Below are 12,470 nucleotides of genomic sequence, written 5' to 3' on the forward strand. Positions count from 1 at the left end.
ATCTTTTTCTCAGAGGTCGGTCCTGGACAATTATCCAGTGAAAGATGTCTAGAGCGTCGCTCCTCTGTATTGCCAAAGCCAGTGCAGCTGTCCATATGGACAGAAAGGAATAATAATCAAATAAGGTCTATTTTCAACACACAGACACGCAGTAAGAGCAAACCACAAGCAGATGCATATAATGAGCACCCAAAATCCTGTTTAGTCAGCTCATACATTCTGTATAGAGTAATACACCTTTATTTCAGTGATTGATGCAATCATAGGCAGACAAACTGTTATTTTATAAACGCCTTCGATTTCCACTAGGAAAAATGTTTGGCGCAGATGTCTTAACTGTTGTAATTAGACCATTGTGCATTAGTCGGTAAGAGTACAGAAAATAGAGTGAAATTAATAATTAGCTGTGCTGAAAAGGCAAATCATCGATAAAAACCTCTCAGTATGTGCCATATGCCACAAAGCCCCATTGTACTGGGAATAAAGCAGACCGGCTGCAAAACATTGTTTGCTTCCAGCAGTATTAAACTGCTAAAGCTTTTTGTTAAAGGTCAGCAATATTTCCCCCTCAATTCGAATAATGACGCCAAGGAAAACCAAGGGGACATGCAATTTCAAGGAGTGAGTGAACAAAAGACAGAGTGGATGAATACAGTGCGTATAGTCAGAATGACAGTGGATGAATACAGTGCGTATAGTCAGAATGACAGTGGATGAATACAGTGCGTATAGTCAGAATGACAGTGGATGAATACAGTGCGTATAGTCAGAATGACAGTGGATGAATACAGTGCGTATAGTCAGAATGACAGTGGATGAATACAGTTCGTATAGTCAGAATGACAGTGGATGAATACAGTGCATATAGTCAGAATGACAGTGGATGCGTCTAGTCTGAATGACAGTGGATGAATACAGTGTGTATAGTCAGAATGACAGTGGATGAATACAGTGTGTATAGTCAGAATGACAGTGGATGAATACAGTGCGTATAGTCAGAATGACAGTGGATGAATACAGTGTGTATAGTCAGAATGACAGTGGATGAATACAGTGCGTATAGTCATAATGACAGTGGATGAATACAGTGCGTATAGTCATAATGACAGTGGATGAATACAGTGTGTACAGTCAGAATGACAGTGGATGTGTATAGTCAGAATGACAGTGGATGAATACAGTGCGTATAGTCAGAATGACAGTGGATGAATACAGTGCGTATAGTCAGAATGACAGTGGATGAATACAGTGCGTATAGTCAGAATGACAGTGGATGAATACAGTGCGTATAGTCAGAATGACAGTGGATGAATACAGTGCGTATAGTCAGAATGACAGTGGATGAATACAGTGCGTATAGTCAGAATGACAGTGGATGAATACAGCGCGTATAGTCAGAATGACAGTGGATGAATACAGTGTGTACAGTCAGAATGACAGTGGATGTGTACAGTCAGAATGCCAGTGGATGTGTACAGTCAGAATGCCAGTGGATGTGTATAGTCAGAATGCCAGTGGATGTGTATAGTCAGAATGCCAGTGGATGTGTATAGTCAGAATGCCAGTGGATGTGTATAGTCAGAATGCCAGTGGATGTGTATAGTCAGAATGCCAGTGGATGTGTATAGTCAGAATGCCAGTGGATGTGTATAGTCAGAATGACAGTGGATGTGTATAGTCAGAATGACAGTGGATATGTATAGTCAGAATGACAGTGGATGTGTATAGTCAGAATGACAGTGGATGTGTATAGTCAGAATGACAGTGGATGAATACGATGTGTATAGTCAGAATGACAGTGGATGTGTATAGTCAGAATGACAGTGGATGAATACAGTGCGTATAGTCAGAATGACAATGGAAGAATACAGTGTGTATAGTCAGAATGACAGTGGATGTGTATAGTCAGAATGACAGTGGATGAATACAGCACGTAGTCAGAATGACAATGGAAGAATACAGTGTGTATAGTCAGAATGACAGTGGATGAATACAGTGCGTATAGTCAGAATGACAGTGGATGAATACAGTGCGTATAGTCAGAATGACAGTGGATGAATACAGTGCGTATAGTCAGAATGACAGTGGATGAATACAGTGTGTATAGTCAGAATGACAGTGGATGAATACAGTGCGTATAGTCAGAATGACAGTGGATGAATACAGTGCGTATAGTCAGAATGACAGTGGATGAATACAGTGTGTATGGTTAAAATGACAGTGGATAAATAGTGTATGTATATACTGTTGCTGCTATGTGTGTGTGTGTGAGGCTGGGCCAGGGCCTCAGTGGGATGATGACACAGTAGAGCGTGACAGACACGGCCCCCAGCTCTGTCCCCTGCTGGGACACACAGATCTGGTCCGTCATCCCAGGGCTGGCACGATAAACCTGCTCAGATGCATGTGTGTGTGAGAGAGAGACAGAAAGGAGTGTCCCTGTGCTCTGAACATGAGACTGCTCCCTCATTATTTATGCCCTGGTAACTGTATACCCGAATAACTGGACAGTCTAACCCGTTCTTCAGCCACCGACAGTCTAACCCGTTCTTCAGCCACCGACAGTCTAACCCGTTCTTCAGCCACCGACAGTCTAACCCGTTCTTCAGCCACCGACAGTCTAAACCGTTCATCAGCCACCGACAGTCTAACCCGTTCTTCAGCCACCGACAGTCTAACCCGTTCTTCAGCCACCGACAGTCTAAACCGTTCTTCAGCCACCGACAGTCTAACCCGTTCTTCAGCCACCGACAGTCTAACCCGTTCTTCAGCCACCGACAGTCTAAACCGTTCTTTAGCCACCGACAGTCTAAACCGTTCTTCAGCCACCGACAGTCTAACCCGTTCTTCAGCCACCGACAGTCTAACCCGTTCTTCAGCCACCGACAGTCTAAACCGTTCTTCAGCCACCGACAGTCTAACCCGTTCTTCAGCCACCGACAGTCTAACCCGTTCTTCAGCCACCGACAGTCTAACCCGTTCTTCAGCCACCGACAGTCTAACCCGTTCATCAGCCACCGACAGTCTAAACCGTTCTTCAGCCACCGACAGTCTAACCCGTTCTTCAGCCACCGACAGTCTAACCCGTTCTTCAGCCACCGACAGTCTAACCCGTTCTTCAGCCACCGACAGTCTAACCCGTTCTTCAGCCACCGACAGTCTAACCCGTTCTTCAGCCACCGACAGTCTAACCCGTTCTTCAGCCACCGACAGTCTAACCCGTTCTTCAGCCACCGACAGTCTAACCCGTTCTTCAGCCACCGACAGTCTAAACCGTGGGCTTTAGCTTAAAAAGGTACTAAAGGAAAAGACACCATACCGAACATCGGCCATGCGCAGTAGTTCACATGCTAGGTGGCGACGAATGTGGCAATTAAACATTTAATCGTCTGGAAATAAAAAGAAGCTTGATGTTCTGTGATCAGAGGCGATAAGATGGCTCCCCGCTGGCTCCGCTGTTAACCGTTCGTCCGCATGGTCTGCTTTGTCCTTAAAAGAGGGAGCATTTGAGTGTATATTTATTTAATCTATTTATGTTATGGCATTATATGCTCATTAATTTCTGACCAATAATTCATTATCGAGATGAATTGATTTAAAATGAGTGGGAAGCTGACCCCTGGCCTTTCTGTACCAGCCAGTCTCCAACCATGAAGAACACAACACCGTGCTACATCATCGTTCAAACTTTATTGATAGTTTGTGTTAGAAAGCAGACTCCCAATCAGCCCTGTACAAACTTAGAAACACAAATTGAAGACAGCACACTGGAACTGAGTGACAACAGGGACTGACAACCAAAGACCCCAGCCTTAAAACTGACCTGGCAAAGTAAGAGAAAGAGCAATGGAGAGAAAGAGGAAAACAAAAGGAGATGGAGAGAGAAAGTGTGAGAAAGAAATAAACGTAACAATCCTTCACAGAAGGATATGCTTTAGGCCCTCTGGCAGCTGAGCAATTATGTCGCAACAATCTCCATCACTTTCCAGAAAATTATATATTTTTGTTGTTGTTGAAAGATGCAAGGTTCTGCATGAATTATTTCCGCGCTTTGATGCTCTGTTGTCTTTATTCGTGTGAATAACATATGTCGGGAACAGAGGTGTCCAAACTTTCTCAGGCTACGTGACCATTGCTGTGACGCAGGCTCTCTCTCGACAGGTAGAACAGACCCATTTAGTTGATTTAGGAGCTAATCTACACTGCTCTCAGTTGCAGAAAATCCTTTACATCTACTGCCGTTTAGAATACACTGTAGATAAACTCAACCAATTAAGTATCAAAGTCAAATAAAAAAAATGAGAGGAAGATAAAAGCTGAAGAGGCAAAACGCGGTTGCGCACAAAGACTCTGCCTGCTGACTGGCCGAGGGCCTTTAGCTGGAGGCTGTCGTCATGGAGAGGCAGACGTGGTAAAGCTCCACCCCTTTTCCAACCAGCTGCTAGAAAGCCACGCCTCTTCAGGGAGTGTTGGGCTGGGAGGTCTTCGAGGAAGCCAGCATGGCACGTACTTTGGCCATCAGATCCTGAAAAGGAGAAGGGGAGAGGGGGATGAGAGGAGAGAGAAACAGACACAAGGAGAGGGAGGGGAAAGAGTGAGTGAGAGTGTGCCATATAAAAGACCAATAATGAGGACCAGAGGAAACGTCTTGATTAAGAAGCCTACAGTCATATAATCTGGATCAAATACTGATGCACGCAAAATTGTCTACTCTCTCAGAGAGCATTCCCCCACCATCACAATTCAACACAAACACAAATCTTCCTCCCTGCCTCTCCCTGGGGTTATCTTTCAACTAGGACAGCTTAATGTATTCCTGACTATTTATGACAGTGGGCTGTGGGATGGCTTCTCTCCTCCCTGCAACAGAAGGCCCTCAGATCCACTCCTTATTAGGTAAGCAGTCCCAATCTGAACACAATCCAACCCGGAGAATACACATCAAATAGGGGAGATAATCAAGCCGCTGAACAGGCCACTTGTCATAGAATCTTCTCCTTGCTCAGGGGTGATGTGGGGCATGTATTGTCTATCGCTATGTCTCCTCCTCTTCTCCGGCTGTTCTCCCCCTCCTCCTTCTCCTGTGGCTGACGGAGATATTGAGCCACAAAGTCAAATAAAGCCCTGCTCCATATCAGTCGTAAAACAAACTCCCGAGTGAGAAAGCAAGAGCACACGCACAGAGAGACGGAGGGACACATCAGAGTGAAAGCAGTGGTGGTGGTCTGGGTCGTTGAGGGGAGTACAACCTGGCCAGCCACTGTTAAAACAGCGGGAAGGAGGTGCAGGAATTTGAGATAGAGGGACAAACAAAAAGGCGTTATGAATAATGGTGTTAATGTCGGAGGTAAATTATGTGAGAGTGGGGCTTTAGACAGGGCTGGTCCTGAAGCCTCTAAGTGTCTCTCTCTCAGGGACGTCTAGCGCCTGACTCTGCGTACTGATGAGAGAGCTGTGTTTTAAGTATGTGTGAGTGTAAGAGAAGGCGGGAAAGTGTCAAAGACAAACGTACGAGTCAGAGAGAGTCTGAGAGAACGAGTAAAGGGTGTGTAAAAGACAGCAGGAAAGAGGGAGCCTGGCAATGTGGTTGGAAGGGGTCCATAGAGTCCTCCAGGGGGATGTTTCTGACTAAGAGCACTTTGATCTTTGGCATCAGGAGAAAGAGGAGGGCTAAGCCTGGATCAAGTCCTGCTAAGCCTGGATAATGTCCTACTCTGCCCTATACTACCCTGGTACTGGCTAGCCATCAGCTCTTCTGTCAGCCTACTGTAATTAACAGCCCTAATCACACCGCTGACAAGCTGCTGTCACAACATGTCATGTGCATGCGCACCCACAAGATCACGTCGGAATTAACATAGGTGTTTTGGGGATGGAGTGGTTCGTGAACGCCGACTCACACATGCAAAGTAAACACACGAAGACAAAATACACACAGGAAAACGGAAGCACACACACGGTCACCCATAGCTGAGCCTGGCACTGAGATTTCGGATGCAGACAAGGTCTAAAAGGAGCATAGAGAAACCCTTTTCTGTAGAGGACCGTCTCACCAACCGGCACAGTCCCCAGAAGGAGAGCTCAGCCTCACACCAACCACCTCTCACCTCCAGCAGTGCTGGGAGAATGAATGGGCTCCATGAGCAGAGAGAGAGGGAGAAAGGTTCATCACGAGCCTGGGGATGAGTGAGAGAGTGCTGAGTGAGAGGAGGCAGAGAGAGGAAGATCCCTCAGGAGTGGCAGAGAAAGCAGACAGAGCTGGCAGAGCAGGCAAGCTCTCGGAGGAGAATGAAAAGAAGAGGAGACGAGGGGAGGCAGAGCACAAGAGCTCACATTACAGTATCAAGGACGAGAGGGGGACGAGTGGACTGGCTTCCAGAGCCTTGTGAACGAAAGAGAGAGGAAGGGACGCTGACACTTTAATCAGTGTGAAGTGTAAGGGGAGTGAGTATGGGAGCGGTGAGGGATATTGTATGTGATAGAGGGATCACAGATTGTGTGCCAGGGGTAAAAAGTGTGTGCGGCAGCGAGAGGTCCATCTGGTCAGTTTGTAATGAGGAACAGCTCCTCTTACATACATCGGGGCCCGCTCCAAATACCAGCTCACTCACTGGCAACTGTAGGCCGTTCACAGAGATGGGCTATAGCTGCAGGCAGGACCCCTCTGCCTCCACTGCAGCCAAAACCCACTCACTCGTTTACACCATCAGATTCCTTCATTCACTACCGTCAGTCCATTTGGAGACACTCCTACACCGCAGTCATTCTCTTTGGACTGAATTCTACACATTAAGGTGCATTAATTCTACACATCAAGGTCCACTATGGAGGTGAGTTACTGTGGTGTTTTCTACAGCTTCAGTGGTCTCTATTCATTGCCACGGTCACTGTATTGATTTTTACATGTCAAGGGTCGTTATCTAGCCTCGGTCCATGTCCCATTCTCTCTACCGTTCCATTATTTGAATCTCTACAAGCCTGCATGTTAGTCTCTTCTAACTCTGAATGTGTCCATCTCTGTCAATACGTTTCTCGATCTCAACGACTGGCTGCCTCCACCAGCCGGTCAAGTCAGGCTGCCTCCACCAGCCGGTCAAGTCAGGCTGCCTCCACCAGCCGGTCCAGTCAGGCTGCCTCCACCAGCCGGTCCAGTCAGGCTGCCTCCACCAGCCGGTCCAGTCAGGCTGCCTCCACCAGCCGGTCCAGTCAGGCTGCCTCCACCAGCCGGTCCAGTCAGGCTGCCTCCACCAGCCGGTCCAGTCAGGCTGCCTCCACCAGCCGGTCCAGTCAGGCTGCCTCCACCAGCCAGTCCAGTCAGGCTGCCTCCACCAGCCAGTCCAGTCAGGCTGCCTCCACCAGCCAGTCCAGTCAGGCTGCCTCCACCAGCCAGTCCAGTCAGGCTGCCTCCACCAGCCAGTCCAGTCAGGCTGCCTCCACCAGCCAGTCCAGTCATGCTGCCTCCACCAGCCAGTCCAGTCATGCTGCCTCCACCAGCCAGTCAAGTCAGGCTGCCTCCACCAGCCAGTCCAGTCAGGCTGCCTCCACCAGCCAGTCAAGTCAGGCTGCCTCCACCAGCCAGTCAAGTCAGGCTGCCTCCACCAGTCAGTCAAGTCAGGCTGCCTCCACCAGTCAGTCAAGTCAAGTTGCCTCCACCAGTCAGTCAAGTCAAGTTGCCTCCACCAGTCAGTCAAGTCAAGTTGCCTCCACCAGTCAGTCAAGTCATGTTGCCTCCACCAGTCAGTCAAGTCAGGCTGCCTCCACCAGCCAGTCAGGCTGCCTCCACCAGCCAGTCAGGCTGCCTCGACCAGTCAGTCAGGCTGACTTTCCACCAGCTGCCTCCACCAGTCAGTCAGGCTGCCTCTACCAGTTAGTCAGGCTGCCTATCAGTGTCTCTCTGGTCCTCTCCTGACTGCAGACCAGACTAATACCCTGTCAGGCTGCCTCCACCAGCCAGGCAGCCTGACTGTCCACCAGCTGCCTCTACCAGTCAGTCGGGCTGCCTCTACCAGTCAGTCGGGCTGCCTCCACCAGTCAGTCGGGCTGCCTCCACCAGTCAGTCGGGCTGCCTCCACCAGTCAGTCGGGCTGCCTCCACCAGTCAGTCGGGCTGCCTCCACCAGTCAGTCGGGCTGCCTCCACCAGTCAGTCGGGCTGCCTCCACCAGTCAGTCGGGCTGCCTCCACCAGTCAGTCGGGCTGCCTCCACCAGTCAGTCGGGCTGCCTCCACCAGTCAGTCGGGCTGCCTCCACCAGTCAGTCGGGCTGCCTCCACCAGTCAGTCGGGCTGCCTCCACCAGTCAGTCGGGCTGCCTCCACCAGTCAGTCGGGCTGCCTCCACCAGTCAGTCGTGCTGCCTCCACCAGTCAGTCGGGCTGCCTCCACCAGTCAGTCGGGCTGCCTCCACCAGTCAGTCGGGCTGCCTCCACCAGTCAGTCGGGCTGCCTCCACCAGTCAGTCGGGCTGCCTCTACCAGTTAGTCAGGCTGCCTATCAGTGTCTCTGTGGTCCTCTCCTGACTGCAGACCAGACTAATACCCTGTCAGGCTGCCTCCACCAGCCGGTCCAGTCAGGCTGCCTCCACCAGCCGGTCCAGTCAGGCTGCCTCCACCAGCCGGTCCAGTCAGGCTGCCTCCACCAGCCGGTCAAGTCAGGCTGCCTCCACCAGCCGGTCAAGTCAGGCTGCCTCCACCAGCCGGTCAAGTCAGGCTGCCTCCACCAGCCGGTCAAGTCAGGCTGCCTCCACCAGCCGGTCAAGTCAGGCTGCCTCCACCAGCCGGTCAAGTCAGGCTGCCTCCACCAGCCGGTCAAGTCAGGCTGCCTCCACCAGCCGGTCAAGTCAGGCTGCCTCCACCAGCCGGTCAAGTCAGGCTGCCTCCACCAGCCGGTCAAGTCAGGCTGCCTCCACCAGCCGGTCAAGTCAGGCTGCCTCCACCAGCCGGTCAAGTCAGGCTGCCTCCACCAGCCGGTCAAGTCAGGCTGCCTCCACCAGCCGGTCAAGTCAGGCTGCCTCCACCAGCCGGTCAAGTCAGGCTGCCTCCACCAGTCAGTCAAGTCAGGCTGCCTCCACCAGTCAGTCAAGTCAGGCTGCCTCCACCAGTCAGTCAAGTCAGGCTGCCTCCACCAGTCAGTCAAGTTGCCTCCACCAGTCAGTCAAGTCAAGTTGCCTCCACCAGTCAGTCAAGTCAAGTTGCCTCCACCAGTCAGTCAAGTCAGGCTGCCTCCACCAGCCAGTCAAGTCAGGCTGCCTCCACCAGCCAGTCAAGTCAGGCTGCCTCCACCAGCCAGTCAAGTCAGGCTGCCTCCACCAGCCAGTCAAGTCAGGCTGCCTCCACCAGCCAGTCAGGCTGCCTCTATCAGTGTCTCTCTGGTCCTCTCCTGACTGCAGACCAGACTAATGTAATGGAGGGAACACTCTATGCTCTCTCTCTAAAAAACACAGCGCATTCAGCCAGCTTCCGTAATGAAGGAAAAACAGAGTACAGAATTCACCCCAAAATGCTATTCCAATGAACAAAAGTACATGACATTTGTTGAGTGCATCATCATGAACCAAAGTCATCACGCCGATGGGGCTGGCAGTTCATTAAGTGGCCAGGGACGATGTACGTATGTATGTCTGAGCACAAAACTAATGTGGGTGTTCCAAACAGCAGTGCTGCTACTCTGGTATTTTCATTCAGAGATGGCTGGGTGATGTCAGCTTTACTTTCACTGTGTGCCTCAGATCCTCCTCCAGAAAACTTCCTCATACAGAGCAGGCCCAGGGAGAGGTTTCAACCACTCTCTCCCATGCCCTCTTTTCCTCCTTCCTCCCCTATTTCCCTAACCCACTCATATGACCTATGCGTCTCGCTCTCTCTGTCCACAATACACAGGCCACTCTGACCCGACCCCCCCCCCCCCTGTAAATCACACCGCTGACATGTCGCTCAGCTCATACATCACCTTAAACACACACACAAAGACATCACCCTTCTTACACATCACATCAGAATTAACAGGGTGTTTTGGGGATGGAGTGATTAGTGACCATCGACTCAAACATGCAAAGGAAAACACACAGGAAGAGAAAATCCACACAGGAAAACACACAGGAAAACACACTGGAAGATTAAATCCACACAGGAAAACACACAGGAAGAGAATATCTAAAATCAATCATTCGGCTTTCTATTCCGCAACAAAGCCTCCTTCACTCACGCCGCCAAACTTACCCTAGTAAAACTGACTATCCTACCGATCCGACTTCGGCGATGTCATCTACAAAATAGCTTCCAATACTCTACTCAGAAAACTGGATGCAGTTTATCACAGTGCCATCCGTTTTGTTACTAAAGCACCTTAAACCACCCACCACTGTGACTTGTATGCTCTAGTCGGCTGGCCCTCACTACATATTCGTCGCCAGACCCACTGGCTCCAGGTCATCTACAAGTCCATGCTGGGTAAAGCTCCGCCTTATCTAACCGATCGCTGCAGCTGTACATAGTCCATCTGTAAATAGCCCACCCAATTTACCTACCTCATCCCCATACTGTTTATATTTATTTACTTTTCTGCTCTTTTGCACACCAGTATCTCTACCTGCACATGACCATCTGATCATTTATCACTCCAGTGTTAATCTGCAAAATTGTAATTATTCACCTACCTCCTCATGCCTTTTGCACACAATGTATATAGACTCTATTTTTATTTTCCACTGTGTTATTGACTTGTTTATTGTTTACTCCATGTGTAACTCTGTGTTGTTGTCTGTTCACACTGCTATGCTTTATCTTGGCCAGGTCGCAGTTGTAAATGAGAACTTGTTCTCAACTAGCCTACCTCGTTAAATAAAGGTGAAATAAATAAAATAAAAAATATCCACACAGGAAAACACACAGGAAGAGAAAATCCACACAGGAAAGCACACGCAAGCACACACACGGTCCCCAAAGCACACTCCTAGCTGAGCCTGGCACCATGTAGAGGCTCAAATTCTTATGAGCACTCACGAGTGCTGATCCAGACAGGGCATGAACGCAGCATTCTCCCCGGCAGACAGGGCTGGTTCTAATCAAAAGGCTGTGAGGTGGTCTCTCTATCTATCAGACCCAGCAGGGTCCTCATGAGTCAGGACTGATGCATAACATCAGATGGAGAGGATAGGGGCTCAAACCTCTAAAGGGGTTCTGCGAAGGCATGGCTTTGTGATATGCGCCAAGACAGACATTAGTGCAATTGGAGAAGGAATGCTCTCACAGCCTGAAAGTAAGACATGGAATAAACCATAGAGCAAACGTGAGGATTCCATATGGATTGATCAGCGTATTTATTAAGTGGTACAACAGGTGTGAGGTGGTTAAAAGATCCCACCGAAGGAAGCAGCGTTTCAACATGAAATTGAAACACATGGGTCTGCACACCCCCTGCTGGTATTTAAGCTTTTAAGTGATTTCAAACCTACGCTGATAAAACTCCAATAGATCTCTCTAATGGTCTCCTTTACAGTATGGTTTTGCCCGTAGACTACCAATATAACAAACTACCTGTTCCTGACTCATAGCCCAGTTGCTGAACAGGAAGTGTGATCCTACCCAGAGACAGAGACAGGACCCCTCTCTCTCTCTCTCTGATTGCGCAATATGATTATATGTCAAATTCAGGACTTTTGGGGAAGAGTTGATCCTCTTTTTCGCTCTCGTGGAGATTAACGCCTCTGTAATGTAAACTAGTTGTCAGCTGCCGTTGCGGCACAAAGACAGGAGAAAAGTGAGAGAGAGAGAGAGAGAGAGACAGAAACACCAGGACAGGGAGCAAAACACAACAAATAAAACATTCCCACATGCACTTCAATGACCACAGAGGAGGGATGCCAAATGTGACCCGAGGACAGAGATCAGCTGCTCTGAGCCCACAGAGCTGGACGATGGAAACATGTAATCGCTGCTGGGATCAGCGAATCGAAATCTCTGAGCAGTGTGTTCTGTATAATACGGCTGCCACGAGGGCTGGACTGTCCTTGGAACCACAGCCCCTATACGTGTGTCTCAGCGAACAATGAGCCGATTCTGAACCGCTTTGCTTTGTGCTTTTCCCTTCGAATAAGATTATATGGACAGATGGGTCCTCATCCTCGATCAGCACTCATAGTCTGAAAACCTTTGTGAATATGGGCCCCTGTTAACGTTCATACAGTGAGAGAGTGAAGAAGAGGCAGGTATGGGCTCATGTTAACGTACATACAGTGAGAGAGTGAAGAAGAGGCAGATACCTGAGTGATTTTGGACTGCATGGAGGAGACGATGGCTGTGGACACTTGTTTCTCTTTCTCCTGCGAGCCGTCCCTGAAAAGAGAGAGAGAGAGAGAGAAAGAGACAAAGAATGGGGCAAAGAGAGAGGGAGAGAGAGGGGAAATGAGAGAGAGGGGCAAAGAGAGGGAGAGAAAGGGGAAAGGAGAGAGGGAGAGAGAGGGGCAAAGAGAGAGGGGC

The 12,470-nt window shown here is 49.5% G+C and overlaps 1 protein-coding gene across 3 annotated transcripts in view; it reads right to left on the bottom strand.

Moving 5' to 3' along the window:
• Window positions 1-3,671: 3,671 nt before the first annotated feature.
• LOC139388780 (splicing factor, suppressor of white-apricot homolog) overlaps window positions 3,672-12,470 on the bottom strand; it is a 126,242-nt gene continuing 117,443 nt past the window's right edge. For 2 of the 3 annotated variants that reach the window (XM_071135694.1, XM_071135695.1), the window contains exons 17-18: window positions 12,254-12,326; window positions 3,672-4,525 (exon numbers count right to left, since the gene is read on the bottom strand). In XM_071135694.1, the coding sequence (XP_070991795.1) occupies window positions 4,460-4,525; window positions 12,254-12,326 (139 nt within the window). In that variant the 3' untranslated portion in view covers window positions 3,672-4,459. The remainder of the gene's footprint in view (window positions 4,526-12,253; window positions 12,327-12,470) is intronic. The other variant, XM_071135697.1, reaches the window with a different exon arrangement.

This window comes from Oncorhynchus clarkii, chromosome 29 (assembly GCF_045791955.1).
Source record: "Oncorhynchus clarkii lewisi isolate Uvic-CL-2024 chromosome 29, UVic_Ocla_1.0, whole genome shotgun sequence".
Taxonomy (NCBI): domain Eukaryota; kingdom Metazoa; phylum Chordata; class Actinopteri; order Salmoniformes; family Salmonidae; genus Oncorhynchus; species Oncorhynchus clarkii.